The following is an 18,274-nucleotide window of genomic DNA, read 5'->3' as shown; positions in this document are numbered from 1 at the left end:
GGGCACTGTGCACAGTCACCACCGCCATGGGAACCCTGGACTGCTGACTGCTGCTCGCCCTAGCCCTGCTCGAGCCCCACGATGCTGCTTCCAGGAAGGTAAGAGCAGCCCTGGGGCTGTCTGGCCGTGCCAAGCCGTGCTGTGCTGTCCCGGGCTGCAGGACGGCGGACAAGGAGCAGCACAGCCTGGCTGTGGCATCCCTGTGGTGTGCTGGAAGTGGCCAAGGGGCTGCTTGCTCCTGCTCTGCTTTCTGGTGCCGTGCTGTGCTCTGCCGTGCTGTGCCACTCCAGGCTCTGTTGTGCTGCATTGTGCTGTGCCACAGTCTGCTCTGCCATGCTGTCCTGTGCCATGCTGTGCCACCCCTGGGCTGCAGTGTGCAGGGCTGACAGGGTTGCATGTTTTCACCATGCCATGCTGTGCTGTCCTGTGCCACCACAGCACACAGTGTTTGTCCCCTCTTATTGTGCCCTGGTGTGCCATCTCTTGCCAGCCCATCCCATGCCATGCCATGCTACCCCATGGTGCAGTGTGCATGATCAAGGAGGCTGCCAGCTCTGGCTGTGCTGTCCTTAGGGGTACTGGTGGTTACCTCCCCCTGCAAAAGGGGTTACCCAGCACCCCCAGCTCTGCCCTGTCCCACCCAGGGAGGGAGAGGTGTTTTCCCAGCTGGTGGCCATGCCACTAGTCCCAGCTGTCACACAGAGGGGCTGTGCCATGTGACACACATCCCTCTGCTTTAGGGAAGCTGAAGGGTGGCTGTGACTCAGAGAAGCCTCAACACTGCCTGAGCCACCCACATGACCCCTGGTCTCCAGTGTGACCTGCAGGGCCAGTGGAGGAAGGAGCTGGGCTCCAATATGACTGCCTTGACTCTGAACACAGCTGGGACCTTCTCAGGCTCCTACCACACTGCAGTGGCAGCCACCAACAAGCAGATCCTGATGTCATCCCTGCAAGGAGCCCAGCAGCACCCTGGTGCCAAGAGACAGCCCATCTTTGTCTTCACTGTGCAGTGGCAGTTCTGAGGTACAGCAGTGCCAGCGATCCCATGCTCACTTTGGGAGTGGAGAACCCCCCAGCTGGTGTCCCAAATCCCTTATGGCACCCAGAGGAACCGTGGCTGCCACGGGAAGTGGTGGTGGGAGAGCTGTCTGCAGTGGGTGGTGGGACTGTCTGGGAGAGGTGGTGGGAGTGTCCATCTGTGTGTTCAAGGGACATGGCAGGGCTGGTGCCCAACTCTTGGTCCACGGGGTGTGGAAGCATTCCACCTAGCCAACTTGGCAGGGAAGTCCATCTCTCTGTGCAGGACATGTGGCAGGTGATGTTTGTTTGTCTGCCTGCCAGGATCAGGTGGTTCAAGTTTCCCTGTCTTGAGATGCAGGCTTTCACCCTCCTCTGCCTGTCTCGATCCTTGCCTGACTCCACCACTGCCTTTGTGGGCCAGTGCTTTGTGGATCACCATGGGAAGGAGACTCTGGAGACCACAGGGCTCCTGCAGGAAGAGGTTCTGTCCCACAAGGACACCTGGAAAGCCACCAGGTGAGTTCTGCCCTTGCCACTTCACCCCAGGGCCCTCCCTCCCGTCCTGCTGACACATCTTCCCTGCAGGGTTGGCACTTCCATCTTCACCCGCACCAAGTGACGGGAACAGGGACCAGAGCTGCCTGCACCCTGCTGCGCTTCTGCATCCCCAAGTCTCTCCACTGTCCCAGTCCCAAGCTGGGCTCCTGGCAAGGAAACACACCATCACCTGGCCCTGCTTCTTCCAAATGCCTCCCAGCAACCTGCTGGTGGGGCTCCCCCTTCCCACACTTGCTGCCCTCACATATGGATCCAAATAAATCTTTCTCCACATGGCAGAGAGCTGCGTCCCTTGTGTCCCTAGGATCCCAGCAGCCACTCTGTGGCCATGGGCAGAGCAAGGTGGTGGCAGGGCGAACACAGAAAGTGTTTTGGAGGGACAGGGAGAGTTGGGACTGGGGGACAGTAGCTGGGTAATTCTGCTTCCTGATCATGGTTTCAGGCTTCAGCAGGTGCCTTCGTCCCTGTGCACCCATTTGGAACCATTCACAGGGGCCCTGCAGTACATGGCCCCAGGCAGCACCCACAGTGTGGAGCAGCAGGACACCCACAGCTGTGGGTCAAGGTGAAAGCTGCAGGCAGGCAAGCCAGCCAGCACTCTCATCTAGCCTTATCCTGTATCTCTGCACTGCACTCTGCCCCATTTTCCCATCAAACTCCGTTTTCAGCTCTGGGTGGGAGTCTCGGTGCTGTGTGCCCATAGCAGGAGAGCTGAGTGCCAGCCCCCACAGAGGGTAGTCTGGGGTGTGTGGGTGGTACAAAGTCCAGGCTGGATGCTGGGGGGACCAGGAGAGAGACCTCAGACTCCATGTGGGGCTGCTGGGTGGCTAAAGCCAGGCACTGAAGGTGAATCTGTTTTATGTGTACAGATATACATGTATTTCCCACTGACTGGATGTCACCTGATCAGCCAAGGGGTGGAACAGGATACACATCCTCTCTGGTGCCCAGAATCACAGGATGTTATCTGAACATTAAACTTTATTTTATCATCTCATTAGGAAAGGTAACAAATTAAACAAGGGCCCAATGCCCTTTGCATTGACTTAGCACTTGACCTCACAAATCCATCATTTCAGCAACTCATGAAGTTTCCAATTCATTAGTTACCTAATCCATAACACACAGCTCCCAGCTTCTGCTCCTGAGCATCACAGGGAGAGGTGCAAAGGATGTGAAGGACTGTGCTGCCTGGAGGCTCACGGCTGCTGGAGAAAGAGACTGCTGGATGGGGCAGAGACTTTTGGGCAGAGCAGACAGTGCCCCAAGAAAGTGTCAGGGCCTGTGCACCATTCTGTTCCTCTCACAATGTACCTGTCCTTCCCCCACCTTCACTCTTTTGCCTCATTCCCTGCTGGACTCTGGGGCTGCTCCCAGAGAGTGCACAGACCTGAGACTGCCCAGGGTATGCTTGTATTGACTAAGCACAACTGGTTGGTGTGCCTGGTGGTCCAGCTTTTGGTCAAAAGCCACCTATTCACCCTCATCCTCCTCATCCTCAACTCTGCATTCCACACAGAGCCCTCAGTTCATCCCCACTGATCCTTGGCACTGCCCTGGTTGTGCTGCACTCATTTCCTGCTCCCCCTCCCCAAACACCCACTATGGCTGTCACCAGCACCATAAACACCCAAAGACATCTCAAAGTGATCTCTGAGGCTGAAGACTTGGGACCCTGGAGGAAGTGGAAGGTGAGGCTGGAAGCTGTGTGCAGTGGGAGACAAGGCAACTGAGAACCATGAGGGCCCAGGGCATAAGATTTAATTCCTGTCCCTTCATTAGTCCTTCAACTGCAAATTCCCTGGCTCTTGGATTCTCCTAAGAGGGCAGTCAGCAGGATAGAGGATGATGCAAACATTGTGCCTACTTAATAGAGAAACTGAAAGTAAAACCATAGTGTTTACAAGAAATCAGCACTGGGAGCACCACCCTCTCTGCGTCATAATCTGTGCTCGTCAACTGTCCTAACTGTCCCACATCCTGTACCTGACCTTGATGTGATCCTGCCCTTTTGTTGCCCTTTCATTTGGCTTTTTCTCTTGCCTGGTACGTGCAACCTGGGCTGCACACCTCCAGCCTGCAATGCCCTATTATGCAATAATGTGATTATGCTATGCCCTACCTAGAGGTTTTCCTGCTGGTGTTGGGGCAGGTTTGCTTCCTTCATCTTCCAGATCCCCGGACCCACTGCCGATCACTTGCTACCCCCACCCACATACCTTGCCCAGCCCTTCTGACTCTCTGTCCCTCGGTCCATCCCCTGCAGTGACTAGGGTGTGCTTTGGGACACAGGAGCTCCTGCAGGGCAGGGTGGAAACTTAGACCCAGCCCTCAACCAGTAGACACGGGGCTAAGGACCCGAGGATTGGTGGTGTCAGTGGGCAGCCCCATAGAATCCCTCCTACGTAGCTATTTCTGCCCATCCCCAACCCCGTGTCCGTCCCTGTTCCAGTCCCCATGCCTTTCCCCACACCTGCCTCCAATCCTCCACCCTTGCCCCCATTCCTGCCCCGCCCCCATCCCTCCCACCCTTTCTTCCACCTCCATCCCTGTCCCTGTTCCTGTCCTCATCCCTCCGCACATCCCCCATCCCTCACCCTTGCCCCCATCCCCACCCCAATTCCCGTTCCCATCCCATCACTCCCTACAACCTTTTCCTCTCCTCCATCCCCATCCCTGTCCCAGTCCCCATCTCCAGCCCTGTCCCCTGCCCGTCCTTAACCCCGTCCCCACCCCCGTCCCAGTCTCCGTTCCCTTCCTTCTCTCTGTTTTTCCTTCACTCTCCGTCAGATACCGCCCAGCGCTTTCCCGGAAAGCAGCGGCGGAGCTAAAAAAGAAAAGTCCGGCGTCACTAGCGCGGCGTGATTCACTGCCGCCGCTGCATCCCGAGCAGCATCCCGAGCTGGATCCCGATGAGCCACCGCGTCCTCTCCGTTCTCGCCCTGCCCGTAGGGGTGTCCGTGGCGGCGGCCGCGGCGGGCTTCCAGGTGGGAGACACGCGTGGGAAGCTCGGTTCCGGGGAAGTCTGTGTGGGAGCACGCCTGGGAGTCCCGGTGCTCGGGGACGGACAGGAGTGGGAGACTCACCGGAGGGGTGGAATATGATATGGGAGATGCAGCACTTGTTAGGGGTGGGACACGCGTGGGAGACCCAACTGCGGGGGAAATACTGGGCAACAGGAGGATCTCCTCCTCTAGTGGGTATCCAGACGGGACCCCCTGCCGAAGGAGGTGAGGGGAGGGATGTTCCAGGCTTGTCGCTGTCCGCGGGAGGGATATGCATGGGGATTCCTTCCCTGGTGCAGGGGGCATGCATGTGGAAATCCCCCACTTCTCTCCCAGAGACTTGGAGGGAAATTGAGGCAGGGGAATCATGGGGACCCTGCCCCAGGGGGATGACATGCCCCTGTCCAGGACAGTGTAGTGTAGGAGAGAACAGGCAGTGCTCAGAACATGAGCCAGAGCCTTGCAGGTGGGATGTGCAGGGCTCTGGCTGAGACAGAGCCCACCAGGGACCTGAGGGCTATGCCCATCCCAGTGGGCTTCTCTGTCATGCCCCACATGTGCTGAGCACAGCACAAGTCCCCACAAACACGGGTAGATGTGCCCTGGACTCACACAGCTCACCTGCCAGGGCTGCAGCAGGGCTCCCACCAATGTTCCTGCCTGTCCAGGGCTCCCACCTCTAGCTTTTCCTCTTCACCCCTCCCTTTTGCTTGGCTTACCCCAGCCTTTGTTGCTCTTCCCATGGCTGTGATAGCAGCAACATTATAAATAATGTTTTCTATAAAGGAGTGCTCAAGCACTCACAGGAGTCCAGAAACACTCAGCAGTGTCACCATCCACAGCCTGACCTGTGTTTTGGCTCTTTTCCAAGCTCCTCTGCCAGGGAGATGAGCTCCACAGGGAGAAAAAGGCCAGTGAGAAGGAGGAAAAGGCGACTGGCTGGAGGTGGTGGTGGTGGAGCCACCAGCAGAAAGGCACAAGGAATGTCAAGGTGAGTGGCAGCACCCCGTGGGCATCAGGGGCTGTGGGCAGGGGGCTCAGGCTGTAGGGGCTTTGTGCAGGCAGCCCCCTGGGATACGTCTGCTCATCCCCAGCAGTGTGACCTGAGCGGCTGGTGGAAGAATGATCTGGGCTCCAAGATGCAAGTGTTCAAGGTTGAAAATGACGGCACCTTCTCTGGAGAGTACCACACCGCTGTGTCAAGTGCCAAGAATCCCCCCAAGCCATCCCCACTGGTTGGCTCTCAGCACCTGGATAAGGATGGACAGTGCACCTTTGGCTTCACTGTCAACTGGAAGAAATTCTCAGGTCTGTAGCTGCACGATGGCTGCTCCTGGATGAGGTGGTGGGGTGGAGAGGGGAGCTCAGGCAGGTTGCAGTGCGCATTCCAATCCTTTTGGTCTCTCTCCTGTCCCCTCTCTCCTTCCCTGATCGCTCCCCACTCTGGGTGGTGTCTGCACACAGCAGGACACCTCCCAAGACAAGGTTTGGGTGAGGCAGCACAGAGTTGCTTTGAGAACATCTCTGTCACACAGCATTTCCCTGCAAATATTGGGATCCACTTGGGCTCCATGAGCATTAAACCCACTGATGCTTGTGAAGCTCCAAAATCAGATGGGGTCCTGTTGGGATGCTAACAGCCACCACTGCTCTAGATTCCACAGCTGTCTTCGTGGGCCAGTGCTTCAATGGGGATGATGGGAAGGAGGTCCTGCACACCTCCTGGTTGCTGCGGGAGAAAGTTGACTCTGAAACAAATGACTGGAAAGCCACCAGGTGAGCCAGGGGACCCCCAATCCATCTGGGATCCCTACCCCTCTGCTGGCTGGGCACCAATGGGCTACTGCTTCCCCACAGGACTGGCCGCAACACCTTCACTCGAATGGACTGCAAGGAGGGAGAAGCATCCCGTTCTGGCCAGATTTGGGAGACCAGGAACTCCCTCAGCAGGATCAGTGTGTACTAGCAAGCCCTGATGTTATCAGCAGTGGGGGAAAATGTCTCAAAAATCACCAGATAAAATTAAAGATATTTTTCAACACAATCTTGTGCATTGTGTGGATATGTCCTGAAAAAGCTGGGCTAAAACACTGTGATGGGTGTGGGATGAAAATTTCATGGCCTTAGTCTGGGACAAGACTGGCCCCAAGAAAGCCTCTTTTCCAGCCCAAACAGGATGGTGCATCCCAAAAGTAACGCTATGACAATAAGCGAGGCCAGCACTCACTCTTTCCTGCTGGAAACTTGCTGAGTGTGCTGGGACAGTAAGCTGGGGAGATTTTCTGCACCCCAAAAAGCTGGCTGGGGGACTCCTGGCACTGACACAGCTCTCGAGCAGGCAGGTGTGGGGTCTCAGCTGTGTCCATACTCCTGAAAACTCTCAAGTGCTGCTCTGTGTCAGCCACACAGGGCCAGTCACTGCAGTACATCCAGCCCAAAACTCTTCCCAGGAAATGTGTGATTTATTGGGAACCCAGTGAACAGCAAATACAGCCTCAAATCTCTGCCCATGGACTATGTGACTAAATATAATGGGCTGTGCCGCCTTAGTCGCCCCTCTAAGCCAAAGCAAATGATTTCCAAGAAATCAGCTCTGTTTCTGAATCTGAAACTGATTCTCAAAATAACCCATAACAGTGCTGCGTGCCCTGAGCTGGCATACTGCCCAGGGTTTGAGGAACTTAAATGTAGGACTGAGCTGCTGGGGCTGCCACTGCTCCACTGGCTTTTCTGCCACAAATGCTGTGTGTGGGAGAGCTTTGCTAACAGCATCTGTGGCTTCAGTAAGTTTGTCTGTTCTGTGTTTTCACCTGCCTTGTTGCAAACCCACATGTGGTTTGCTTCTCACGTCTTTCTCCCTGTGGTTTATCTTCCTCTTCTAGAGCTGTGCTGTTGTTCCCTTCTTGGTGCCTCGCTGGCATTTCTCCAGCTTTTTCAGTTCCCTTACAGCCTTTCTGACTAGAATGCCTTTACACCAGCCCTCTGCTATGCACATATGCATCTGCACAGCCTTTTATGTGCCTTTACAGGAGGTTGAGGACTGGGAAAGTGAGAGGCAGAGGGACCATGGGACTTTGCTCTCACCCAAAGTGTGTCTAGCTCAGCAGTGAGGCACCCTGCTACGCCTTCAGCCTCACATCTTGCATCCTCCTGACCTTGTTCATACCAACATTTCCCCAAGGCAGGGCTCTCCAGAGGCTGTGCAGCATTCCCAGGACGCTCCAGCAGGGCAGCAGTGCTGACCACAGTTGGAGCATCCTGCAAACCCCTGCATGGTGCTGGTGAGAAATGTGGTGTCATGAGCTGGCAGACCTTTTGCAATGCCAGTCCCCCTTGCTCCCAGCAAGGCTGCGACACATTCCTGGCACACCTTGGGTGTGGGGAGGCAGGTGACAGGACATGGTGTGCCGGGGTGCCTGCAGGCATCTGGGGATGGTTGAAGATAAAGATGTTTCCCTTTGTAAAATCCCATCACTGGGTTTTATCCAGCTGCAAACCTGCTCACGGTGCTGGTCTGTAAACCCAGCACTATTTTCTTCTAGCATGGCCTCATCAGCAAGGATATAGGAGCAGGAGTTCCCCTGCAGCCCCACTGCAGACTTCCCTTTGAGAAAAAAAACTGCTGCAAGTTTCTGCTGCATGACAAGCCTTGATCCAGGTCATTCACACATTGAGAATGCCTCCAGGGACAGGGGTACCTGGCAGAGGCAGGAGGTACTTGCAATCACATGGACATTCCTATAAAGCACAGGTCCTCACACACATAGTGTATCAGTTAAAAAAAAACCAAAAAACTAATTTATTAGGATTTTGGCATGGGGTAATGCTTGTATAAGGATTAAATCCCTTCAAACAGATAGCCACCATTAGGATGGAGAAGGACTTTCCATTGCAGGGTTTCTCCAGCACTTACATGTCTTAACCACAGGCAGAAAACTGTCCCATGCAATCGTTTCTGCAGGAACTGTTCCTGCTGACCGTTTGTGAATGTCTCAACACTGAACATCTTGGTGCCCAACATTTCTCTCACTGCAGCTGTTGACCCACCTAGGCAGATGCAGGCAGGGAGTTCCCAGGTCACCCAAGGGACTCCATGGCTGCTGGGTTCAGGTGTGTGCACAGGCAAAATCTGGTATGCAGCCACTCTGCAGTGATGACAAAAGGGTAAATTTATTTTTCAAGCTGTAACTTCACTGATGAGTGAGAACACATAGCTCACATCCCCTCCACCATTTCTGCGTTGTCCTCTGGTTAGGACCACACTTTGTGCTCTGCTCTTCTGCTTCTCTCCATAGCCCAGCTCCAGCTGCAGCTTTACCAAGCACAGACAATTGTCCTGGGAGGATGGAGGAGTTCCTCAACTGTGTTTGAAGACCTTCCTGGGGCTGGTTGGGAACCAAGGCACCCTCCCAGATGTGTTCTGCATCCCCATCCTACAGCTGAACTCATCACTTTTGTCAGTATAATCCCTTGTGTGGTTGAGGCCCCTGCAGCGAGTTCAGCTTGCCCTACATGGCTCAGAGGGTTACTCACTCCTGCCACCCTGCCCCAAACAATTGTGCTGCAGCACCAATGCTGAGTCCCCTCCACTCCACTACACCCTGAGCAGGTGGTGTGTCAATGACCTGGCTCCAATGTGACCATTTTGGCTGTGAACAGAAAAGGCAACTTCACTGGCTGCTACCACATGCTGTGAATGAGTTGTGGGTGTCCCTGCTGGAGGTGACACACACAATGAACCAGAAGAGCCAGCCAACCTTTGGCTGTCAATTAGAGCTTTTCAAATGCTTCTCCTTTCCCAACCTCCCTCTTGTGTCCTCAGAGCTCCCCTGTTCTCCACTGAGATTTCCTCACAGTTTACCTGCCTGCTCAGCTGGGCTCATGCTACCATGTCCTGCATATCCCATGCCTGTTCAAGGTCCCAGCAGGACAGGAGGCTGGGGAGGAAAACATCACCCACCCACAAGCAGCCTTTCCCACTGACAAACTGGCTGCCTAAGAGGGACAGCCCCATCCCAGCACCCTCTCATCCCATCACTTCACAGACTGCAGACTCCATCACTGCCTCCATGGGCCAATGCTTTGTAGATGAGGACAGAAAGGAAATACTGAGGACCACATGGATCATGCAAGACGAAGCTGACAGGCTCGAGGATGACTGGACACTCAGTGGGTGGGCTGCAGGGCTGTGTCCATCCTTACTCTGTACTGGGGCTGCACCTGCGGGTGCTGATGGAGCTCATGGAGGAGTGCTGAGCCCTGGGTGCTGGGAGCCAAAGGGGCAGCAAGCAAGGGAGAGGGGTGTCAAGATCCCAAGGGCTTTTGAAGAAAATCCCTGAACACAGCTCTATAATTTTTTAGTTTAAAAAAAGTGCAATTTGAACATAGGCTTTTCCTTCTGAGGAAGAGAAGAATGGGTTTCCTTGTGCTCAAGTTCAGGAAAGGTGAGGTGTCAAAGCAGATCTCATCCTTTGTGCTTGGGCAAGGGCCAGAGAGGTCCCTCATGATCTGGACACAGCCAGATGCCACCTCTTTCCTCCTCAGCAGCATTGGCTGTGACATATTGACCTGCTTAGAGTGATATCTTAGAGGATATGTCTGTGCAAGGGCCAGGCAGTCTGAGCACCCCTGGCTGCCTGTGCACCTCCATTACAGTGTTGCACCATCAGGAATCCCTTGGAAGGGTCAGACAGGGCCCTGCCCAGTCTCGAAGCATCATGCATGTAGCATCACCTCCCACGGCGTCTAGGGAGGCACCATAGACAGGGCATTCCCTCCCACAGGGACAAGCGAATTTTAACATTGACATGTCTTTCAGGAAAGCCCTTCTGCACTTGGAAGGAAGATTGGTTCAAGAGTTCCTGCTGCAGTGGCGGTCTTAGCTCCCAAACCCAAGGAAAGCCCAGCACAGCTAGGACGAAAAACATCTGAGAAAGAGCAGCAGACACTAATCATGCGGGAGGGGACGGTCACAGGGGTGAGCCCCTGCGGGGAGACACAGCACCCTTCAGCGCAGCAGAGCAGACAGAGCCGGCTGGCCTGCGCTTGCTGCAGCCCGTATTTAGGTGGCAGCACCGGGTCGGTGGCAGGGGGACAGTGTCAGTCCGTGTCCGCCCACAGGGCCCCGGCACTGAGCAAGGAACAGGTCGGCAGACCCTCTAGGATAATGGATGTGTAAATCACCCCTGCATCCCCACCTCCCTGCATGGCCGTGCTCATCCCCGCGTTCCTCCAGCGCTGCCCAGGTCACGCAGACCTCCTCACCTCCCCTGGCCTGGGCACGCTGACATCGGGACACTCATCCCGCAACTGCCAGCCGTCATGGCTCCGGTTACAGCCCTATAAAGGGGTTTGGAATGCAGGGCAGGGAGGGAGCTGTGCCTGGCATTGCACAGGCATGGGGAGCGGCGCTGTCATCCTGGTCCTCGCCGTGGTCCTGGCAGCAAGGGTTGTTCCTGCAGAGAGAAAGGTACCGGGATGGGTGACAATGGGAGCGTGGCAGCCATGGCACTGGGATGCAGTGTGGGCAGTCAGGAGCTCACTCTTAAATACCATTTTAGGCTTAGACACGTAGGAGAGCTTTGCAAGCACCTAGTCCAGGTAGAGGGCAAGTCATCCCTGAATCACCCCCAGCCACCTGGTACCACCTCTAGAAAGATTTGCTCCCATAGGGGAGCAATCATGTATAGGGCATTCCTTCCCTTGGGGTTTGTGCCTGGGAGCACCACACATGGGGCATCCCTTCCCATGGGCTCTGTGTCTGGGCATACTGTGCATGCTGCAGGGCTGGGACATGGTGGCCTTGCTCCACCATCCTCTCAGCAGCCAGCAGCACCCTGGGGCAGCATTTCCCCAAACTGGGCTCAGGAGGAGCCATGCCCTCATGGTTTGTGGCTCCTGGTGTGGGGCAGTAGCAGGGATGGGGTCCCTGTGTATTGGGACAGAGAGCATATGTGTGTATTCCTTCAGTGCCAGCTCAATGGACTGTGGAGGAATGACCAGGACTCGCTGATGGAGATTTCAGTGTTGAGTGACAACGGGGATTTCCAGGGACAATACCTCACACGAGTCACCCTCTCTGGGGGCTGTGCCCAAATCTCTCCCCTGAAGGGCATCCAGCAGCAGCTTGGAGAGGAAGGCTGGCCCACCTTTGCCTTCACTGTGCGCTGGGAAAGGTTCTCCAGTAAGTGCTGGGACACCTGGGAATGGCACGGCTGTGTCAGTGGGAGCCATACAGACAGCCACAGGGAATTTTCTTTTGCCAGAGATTCTGCTGGGTGATGTTTTAGTACAGCTATGCAGCAGCACCTGCACAGCATGGGGCTAAGGGGCATGTACAGGGCAGCCCCTCCTCACCCAGCATCTTTGGGCTGACCACGGTGGGCTCAGACACCATTAGGGCATGTGGGATGTGGTGCTACAGATCCTGCCTGGTCTGAGGGAACCACAGGCAAGGGCAGGATTCCCCAGCATGGGTTGGGTGGGTGTGTGGCCATTGGAGCAGGAACACAGCTGTGTCTGGGAGGATAGGGGGGAAGGGGAAGCAGCCAGTTTCCCCATGGATCTCCCAATAAGCTCTTCCTTCCAGATGCCACCACTGCCTTCGTGGGGCAGTGTTTTGTGGATGCAGGTGGAAAGGAGGTGCTGACCACCACATGGCTGCTGCGTGAAGCTGTCAGGTCCCTTGAGGAGGACTGGAAAGCCACGAGGTAGTGAGGGGATATGGGGGACACTAATTCCACAGAGGGGTCCTTGCTTGAGGGAAGTTGGGGAACATTTAGGGACACCCCACCACCTGCCAGCATGGGCAGCTCTGAGTGGGCAGTGTCTGTGGGTCATCCCACAGGAACTCTTAACTTCTCACAGGGTGGGCAGAAATATCTTCACACGCAAACGCACCACAAAAGGAAAGCTCCTGCCGAGCTTGTCCCCACCCTGTGAGGATGTGTCTTCTCCAGCCCCATGATGGGATGGTCTGGCTGCAGGCTAACCCTCCAACAAGGCAAGAAAAACCTGCCTCCCAAATGAAAATAAAATTTTAAAATCATCAGCTGCGGTTGCCTTTTTTTACAGTCTGCCCTTACTACCCCTTCTGTCCCCAAAGATACGCCTGCTAAGGTAAGGCCTCACCACTGCCCTTCCCCAGGGACATCTGCATCTCTCCCTGATCCCACCCGTCCGCTTCCCTGGGCTTCCCATCTCATCTTAACCCAAACTTACACACTGTGTCATCGCCTCTGCCTGGCCAATGGCAGCAGAGCTGGCAGTAGCATCCTGGATCCAGCCAACTTCCTTGCCATGCCTTCACATCCATTCCCACCAGATCCTCCAGTGCAGGACTGGGCAACGCAGTCAACATTATCAGTAGATTTGGGATGTTGATTAAGCACTTCCCTTGTGAAATACCATAGCCCAAGTAAAATGTGCACAAGTTAAAGCCCCCATCCCATCCCATCCCATCCCATCCCATCCCATCCCATCCCATCTCATCCCATCCCATCATCATGTCCTGTCCTGTCCTGTCTTAGCCTAGCCTGTCCTATTCTTTACCATCCTGCTGGGTTACACTCAGGGATTTTCCCCTTCTCTGCCACTGCATTTTGGCAGTGCCACCCTATTTTCTGCTGTGGACACCTGCCAGACTTAGTCAGCTCTTTCAACACAAAGCTTTTGGCAGGTCCATGGGTGAAGAGGAAGCCTCTTGAGGAAGTGTTATGAAAATATCCCAGCCCCAGGGATGACAGCACAGTGGCCACACAGTCCATTAATCCAGGTCCCGCTCTGGTGAGGCTTTAGCACAGTGCCATGAAGTGGAGGGATATGTGCCACCTCCCTGGCATCTCTAACAAGGTGGCTTGACCCAAAGTTCTTTCTGCCAAAGAACACAGAAAGGCAGGAGGTGGTGTCGGGTGAAAGAACAGAGGAAAATTAATGCAGGAAAAGAGCAAAAGAACCCCCAGGGGGAATTTCTTTGAGCCCATGTAATAGGCCATGAGTTTGGGACTGAAAAAGACAACAAGGAGGAGAGATGTGTTGGGAGAGGTGTGTTTTCCACTCACCCCAACTTTTGGGGCTACCAAGATAAGAGATGTGCTGAGCAGAGCGTACCAGGGTGTTCCAGGGCTAGCAGTGGGCACTGAGAGGTGCCACCCCAAATGGGGACTCCCCCACCCCCAGTATGCACACTGCAGCCCTGCTGCCATCCCCTGCCCCAAACACTGCTCTCTTGGAAAGAGCACATGTTGATTCAGCTGAATCCCACCTGAATTTTCAGCTGCCACAGCCACATGCCTGCTCCAGGCATCACAGCAAAGATATGTCTCAGGAACACAGAGACATATCTTTGGACACTGCATTTTGTACATCAAAGGACCTTTAAACCAGCCAGCACAAGGAAGAGGTGTGAATGCAATACTAGTTTATCATGCACTCTGTGTTTAGTCAGCACACTCGCCGGAACCTCAGAAACTCCGCTGCGGTTATTTCTTCCTCTGACTCTCATAAAAGTAAAAGCAAAAGCATCCAAATCAGCAGCTGATATCCAGAAGATGCTGGAGAAATATTATTGCTTCTAAAGTGACTAAGCCTTCTCTCCTGTGCAGTGCTGCAGCCTCTGCAGCTGGCACCTGACAGGGATGCCCTGGCACCACCTGGGTGACACTCTGGTCAGGCAGTGGCACCAGCAAAGCATGGAGGGGGTAAATGTTGAAACAGGTGATAATTTCCAGTCTTCTTGGACGGGAGGCAGACTCCCAAAAAAGGTGGTATTGATGCTTTCCAGGCTGCTATAGGACCTTATAAAAAGGTTATTGCCCCCTGCCCTCTGCACAGCCGTGCTCATTCCTGCATTCCTTCAGCACTGACCAGGTCAAGCAGACCTCCTCAACTCCCTTGTCTGTCCCGGGCACCCTGACATCAAGCCATTCACGTCACAGCTGCCATCCTGGTGCTGATGGGGCTCCAGTTACAGCCCTATAAAGGGGGCCAGGCTGCAGAGTTGGGGGGAGCTCTTAGCAGCCTTGCAGCCATGAGGAGAAGTGCTTTTGCCCTGGTCCTCGCCCTTGTCCTGGCAGTGTGTGTTGCCCCTGCAGAGAGGAAGGTATGGGGACAGGTGACAGTGGGGACATGGCACTGGCACACTGCCAGACCACAAAGTCTGCTGCTGGGGCATCACAGCTCCACAGAGAGCCAGGACTGGTCTTTGCAGCTGATGAGCACTCTGCTGTGCAGTGCTGAGGGAAGATGCAATGAGGTTGGAAGGAAGGGACTACTCCAGCAAGGATGCTTCCCAGTGCAGGGAATCATTCAGAGGAAGGCAGAGACACCCCAGACAACTCCTGTTTTCCCTCCTAGAGCATAGGGAAAGCAGCACACCTGCTGCTTTAGCATGGTGGGGACCCACTCTCCCTTGGGTGGTGAAACTGTCCCTGACAGCGGCTGGGAGGAAAGCAATTGGTGCTCAGGCATGACGCTTACACCGAGGTGGCAATGCCGGGGGCACATAGGGTGCATGGCACAGCAAACATCTCTGGGCAGAGCCAGGGTGGGAGCGGGATGCCCCCCTTCCTGGAGTGTGGGCACTCCAACCCACAGCACTGACCTTGCAGTGCCTCCTCTCCGGGTCCTGGCGGAGCAACACCGGCTGCCGGATGGTTGTGTCCACCCTGGGCAAGGACAGCAGATTCTCTGGTTCTTACCTGCCAGGACCTGCCGCTGGTAACTCGGAACTCCTCACCTCACCGCTGGAGGGCTCCCAGCAAGACACAGGGCTGGTCCCACAGCCCACCTTCTCCTTCACTGTGAATTGGCAGCTCCAAGGTAGGCAGCCAGGGACCATCATCCTGTACTGCGGATGCCAGCAGGACATAGGGTGCCTCATAGCCTGACTCATGTCACCTTAAACCCTTCCAGACTCAGAGACTGCCCGGACAACTGTCTTCCTGGGCCAGTGCTATGTGGACCCCAACGGGGAGGAGACCCTGCATGCCCTGTGGCTCCTGCGAGAGGCAACTGACAGTCCAGCCGAGGACTGGAAAGCTACACGGTGAGTGCTGAGTCCCAGCCATTGCTGTGCCAGGGTCTCCTGCATCTCAGGCTGGAGAAGGGAGAAATCCCACTGGGTGAATCATGGGAGGACTGTGAGGGTGGAAAGGGTTTGTCACCAGTGATGCCCAAGGGCTGAGGTGCATCTCTGTAACACAGTCAGCCCCTTCATGGCAGATGTGCTGCAGGGTGGGGGATCCCAGGATGGGGTCTGGCCACAGTGGGCCCCCCTCCAGCACCATCTTTCCACTCTCCACAGCAGGGAGACAGGAGGAAAAGATGGCAGCACCTGGCACAGCCTCTGCTACAGGCTGTTGGTACCCACAGTATCCCAGTCAGACACACAGTGCTCCCCTTGGGTTTCTTGTCTGTACCCTCCAAAGCACACATGACCCCAGCTGATTTGGTGTTTTCTGCAGGATTGGCACTAGCATCTTCACACGGATAAAATAACAGCAAGTGGGGAAATCCAGAATGCTCAGGACAGCAGGGAGTCAGCGTTTTCCCTAGACAGGCTCTGCCCACACTGATGTGCTGCACTTGAGCAGCTCTCAGCCCAGAGGTTCATGCTTTCTCAGGCAAGTTCATCTGATGCAAAATAAAGAGTTTCTGTGGGGATGCAGGGCTTGGCTCTGTTTTCTGCCCTGCCTCAAGCTTGTGGGGTTTGTCTCACCCGGCAGCCATGCTCCCACAGGGAGGCTTCACGCTGCACGGATGAGGGCAGCAGGGTCCCTGGGGACAGGGGCTGTCCCAGCTCCCCTCCCTGGAAGTGTGCAGCAGTCCTGTGCCTGCAAACCTGATGCCGTGCTGAGGGTAACATGTCCCTCGGGCTCACTCCCAGATGTCCCCAGAGACAGGGGACAAACCGGGCTGTGACCAGGAGGAAGGATGAGGCACAGCCCCAGTGTGCTGCCGCTGCCAGTACCGCAGAGCTTTCCCCATGAGAGCAGAGCAGAGGAAGTTCTCAGGTGCCCGAATGCACGGGGAGGTTGCAAATGACTCTTGCAGAGCCGGCAGCCTCCGGTTCCCAGCCCCGGCGGATGTGCAGCGGTGGCTGGCTGCCAACTGCCTTCCCATCGCAGGGCTGGGGAAAGCTCCCAAATGCACCGCCCCAAAAGTCCCCTCGGCACGGCTATGTCCCCTGAGTGAGGCATGGGGGAGGAGGGAGGGTGAGTCTCCAGCCAAAACCCTGATGTCCACACATAGCCAGGGAAAAAGAAGAGGGGAAGGGTGCATCTGGCAGTGGCTGCACTTTTTTAGGCATCACAGCCCAAGCTCTGTGCTTTGTACCTTAGACACTTTGTCAAAGTGGTCGTGGGGTCGTGGGACCCTTGGGGGTGCAGCACGTCCAGGGCTGAAGGGCCCAACTGTGGGAGCTGGAGAGAGGCAGTAGCTCCATCTCTGTATTTCCAGCTGCTTTTTAAACCACTTTGCAGATTTCTGCTAGTTTTTCTGTTTCCACCAATATCCAGCAGCTGGTGCTAGTGGATAAAAATAGGATGGATGATGACACAGGATTTAGATTTCCCCGAAAAAGGTGGATATAGCTTGTTTCTGCTGCTGACTAAATGTCCCATCTCTTCCATAATTTATTTTAAAAAAAGGGGAAACCTGACTCCTTTAAGGCCTTGATCAGGAAGTGTTTTGCATTGGTTACAGAGCCCAGGCCTTCCTTGGCAAAAGAAAGCAAATTTCATTTAATGCTTCCATGATTTTCAGTACATCATTGCCAAGGAAAGGAGATGGCATGACTGATACTCGAGGAGCCACCAAGCAAAAAAGAGCCTGTTTTCATTTGGCAACACCCATCCGGGACTTGTCAAGGACTGTGCAGGATATTTTGCCCTGAAAGGCTCATGATGCTTCCAGTCTGCCAGCATAGTTTCACAATGCTGACACAGGCACTTGCTGGGACACAAGGGAGATACAGGCTGACCTTAGGCATGAGTGTGGGAAGACAGTGGGGAAGGTGAGCAGGGACCGTAACACTGACCTAAAGCAGAGCACAGAGTTGTATGTGTGTGAAAGCAGCACCAATGCACAGGCAGACCATGCTCTGATCCTTGCAGGGTGCTAGGGAAAAGGATGGGGATCTGCAGCAAAGAGGACCAGGAAGGTGGCAGGTGCCTCCTGCTCCTCTGCTTGATATAATGAAGTCCTCAGCCAAAGGACTCATTATCATTGCTGCCCTTTAACCTGAGGTGTGAGGTCCAGGCTGAGCTTCCTTCCTCTCCCCAGCTCAGAGCTGCTCACTGCAGGACTGGCACAGGAACACAGAAAGCAAAGAAAAATAGCAGACATGGGTCACCTTGAGCTGAGGCCATGGAGCAACCCTCCCCAAAACTCCCAGCTCCTGGCTCCCTGCCTGTTCTCCCAGTTATCTCTCTTCCTGACATTTGGCCAAGCAAACCAGACTGCTACAAAGGGCAATACTGACCTCAACGTGCCTGGGCAAACACCAATTCATGTTGCTGCTCCCTACTTCACTGGCAACACCACCATATATTACTCCAGATGGCTCATTCAATATTGATTAGTGCTGGGTCAGAGACACCGTGTGACATCAATGACACTACACACCCTGGCACTGAACTGCAAAAAATGAAACTAAAGTGGGAACAGGACATTATGCACTTGTCCTCGAA

General features: G+C 54.9%; 4 protein-coding genes across 5 annotated transcripts; all 4 read left to right on the top strand.

Annotated features, from left to right (window-relative positions):
- Positions 1 to 744: 744 nt before the first annotated feature.
- On the top strand, positions 745 to 1,856 carry LOC146425118 (avidin-like). Its single transcript, XM_085042653.1, has 3 exons — positions 745 to 1,023; positions 1,416 to 1,539; positions 1,609 to 1,856. The coding sequence occupies exons 1-3, from the start codon at positions 798 to 800 to the stop codon at positions 1,640 to 1,642; spliced, it is 384 nt and encodes a 127-aa protein (XP_084898779.1). The 5' UTR covers positions 745 to 797; the 3' UTR covers positions 1,643 to 1,856.
- Positions 1,857 to 3,898: 2,042 nt separating this feature from the next.
- Positions 3,899 to 6,630, top strand: LOC146425117 (avidin-like). Of its 2 annotated transcripts, none has more exons than XM_085042645.1 (5): positions 3,899 to 4,568; positions 5,458 to 5,577; positions 5,684 to 5,894; positions 6,242 to 6,362; positions 6,444 to 6,630. In XM_085042645.1, exons 1-5 carry the CDS (start codon positions 4,494 to 4,496, stop codon positions 6,550 to 6,552), a joined length of 636 nt encoding a protein of 211 aa, XP_084898771.1. In that variant the 5' UTR covers positions 3,899 to 4,493; the 3' UTR covers positions 6,553 to 6,630. The 2 variants fall into 2 exon arrangements, with proteins under 2 accessions (XP_084898771.1, XP_084898769.1); XM_085042643.1 differs by having other exon boundaries at positions 4,078 to 4,568; positions 5,681 to 5,894.
- A 4,101-nt stretch (positions 6,631 to 10,731) lies between these two features.
- On the top strand, positions 10,732 to 12,636 carry LOC146425116 (avidin-like). Its single transcript, XM_085042642.1, has 4 exons — positions 10,732 to 11,055; positions 11,556 to 11,769; positions 12,175 to 12,295; positions 12,453 to 12,636. Exons 1-4 carry the CDS (start codon positions 10,792 to 10,794, stop codon positions 12,550 to 12,552), a joined length of 699 nt encoding a protein of 232 aa, XP_084898768.1. The 5' UTR covers positions 10,732 to 10,791; the 3' UTR covers positions 12,553 to 12,636.
- A 1,977-nt stretch (positions 12,637 to 14,613) lies between these two features.
- LOC146425115 (avidin-like) lies at positions 14,614 to 16,181 on the top strand. Its single transcript, XM_085043267.1, has 4 exons — positions 14,614 to 14,685; positions 15,194 to 15,404; positions 15,498 to 15,630; positions 16,049 to 16,181. The coding sequence occupies exons 1-4, from the start codon at positions 14,614 to 14,616 to the stop codon at positions 16,080 to 16,082; spliced, it is 450 nt and encodes a 149-aa protein (XP_084899393.1). The 3' UTR covers positions 16,083 to 16,181.
- The last annotated feature ends 2,093 nt before the right edge of the window (positions 16,182 to 18,274 follow it).

Source organism: Lichenostomus cassidix, chromosome Z (assembly GCF_008360975.1).
Source record: "Lichenostomus cassidix isolate B80296 chromosome Z, HeHo_3.0, whole genome shotgun sequence".
Classification (NCBI taxonomy): Eukaryota; Metazoa; Chordata; class Aves; order Passeriformes; family Meliphagidae; genus Lichenostomus; species Lichenostomus cassidix.
The sequence above is the reverse complement of the archived record's forward strand: the minus strand, read 5'-3'. Positions and strand labels throughout refer to the sequence as shown.

Coding starts and splice junctions, on each gene's coding strand:
- LOC146425117 (XM_085042643.1), top strand. CDS start 4,494: ATGAGCCACCGCGTCCTCTCCGTTCTCGCCCTGCCCGTAGGGGTGTCC. Junction 5,578..5,680: donor AAGGCACAAGGAATGTCAAG/GTGAGTGGCAGC, acceptor GCTCATCCCCAG/CAGTGTGACCTGAGCGGCTG. Junction 5,895..6,241: donor CAACTGGAAGAAATTCTCAG/GTCTGTAGCTGC, acceptor CCACTGCTCTAG/ATTCCACAGCTGTCTTCGTG.
- LOC146425115 (XM_085043267.1), top strand. CDS start 14,614: ATGAGGAGAAGTGCTTTTGCCCTGGTCCTCGCCCTTGTCCTGGCAGTG. Junction 14,686..15,193: donor TTGCCCCTGCAGAGAGGAAG/GTATGGGGACAG, acceptor CTGACCTTGCAG/TGCCTCCTCTCCGGGTCCTG. Junction 15,405..15,497: donor TGTGAATTGGCAGCTCCAAG/GTAGGCAGCCAG, acceptor AAACCCTTCCAG/ACTCAGAGACTGCCCGGACA.
- LOC146425116 (XM_085042642.1), top strand. CDS start 10,792: ATGGCCGTGCTCATCCCCGCGTTCCTCCAGCGCTGCCCAGGTCACGCA. Junction 11,056..11,555: donor TTGTTCCTGCAGAGAGAAAG/GTACCGGGATGG, acceptor GTATTCCTTCAG/TGCCAGCTCAATGGACTGTG. Junction 12,296..12,452: donor GAGGACTGGAAAGCCACGAG/GTAGTGAGGGGA, acceptor AACTTCTCACAG/GGTGGGCAGAAATATCTTCA.
- LOC146425118 (XM_085042653.1), top strand. CDS start 798: ATGACCCCTGGTCTCCAGTGTGACCTGCAGGGCCAGTGGAGGAAGGAG. Junction 1,024..1,415: donor CACTGTGCAGTGGCAGTTCT/GAGGTACAGCAG, acceptor CTCGATCCTTGC/CTGACTCCACCACTGCCTTT. Junction 1,540..1,608: donor GACACCTGGAAAGCCACCAG/GTGAGTTCTGCC, acceptor TCTTCCCTGCAG/GGTTGGCACTTCCATCTTCA.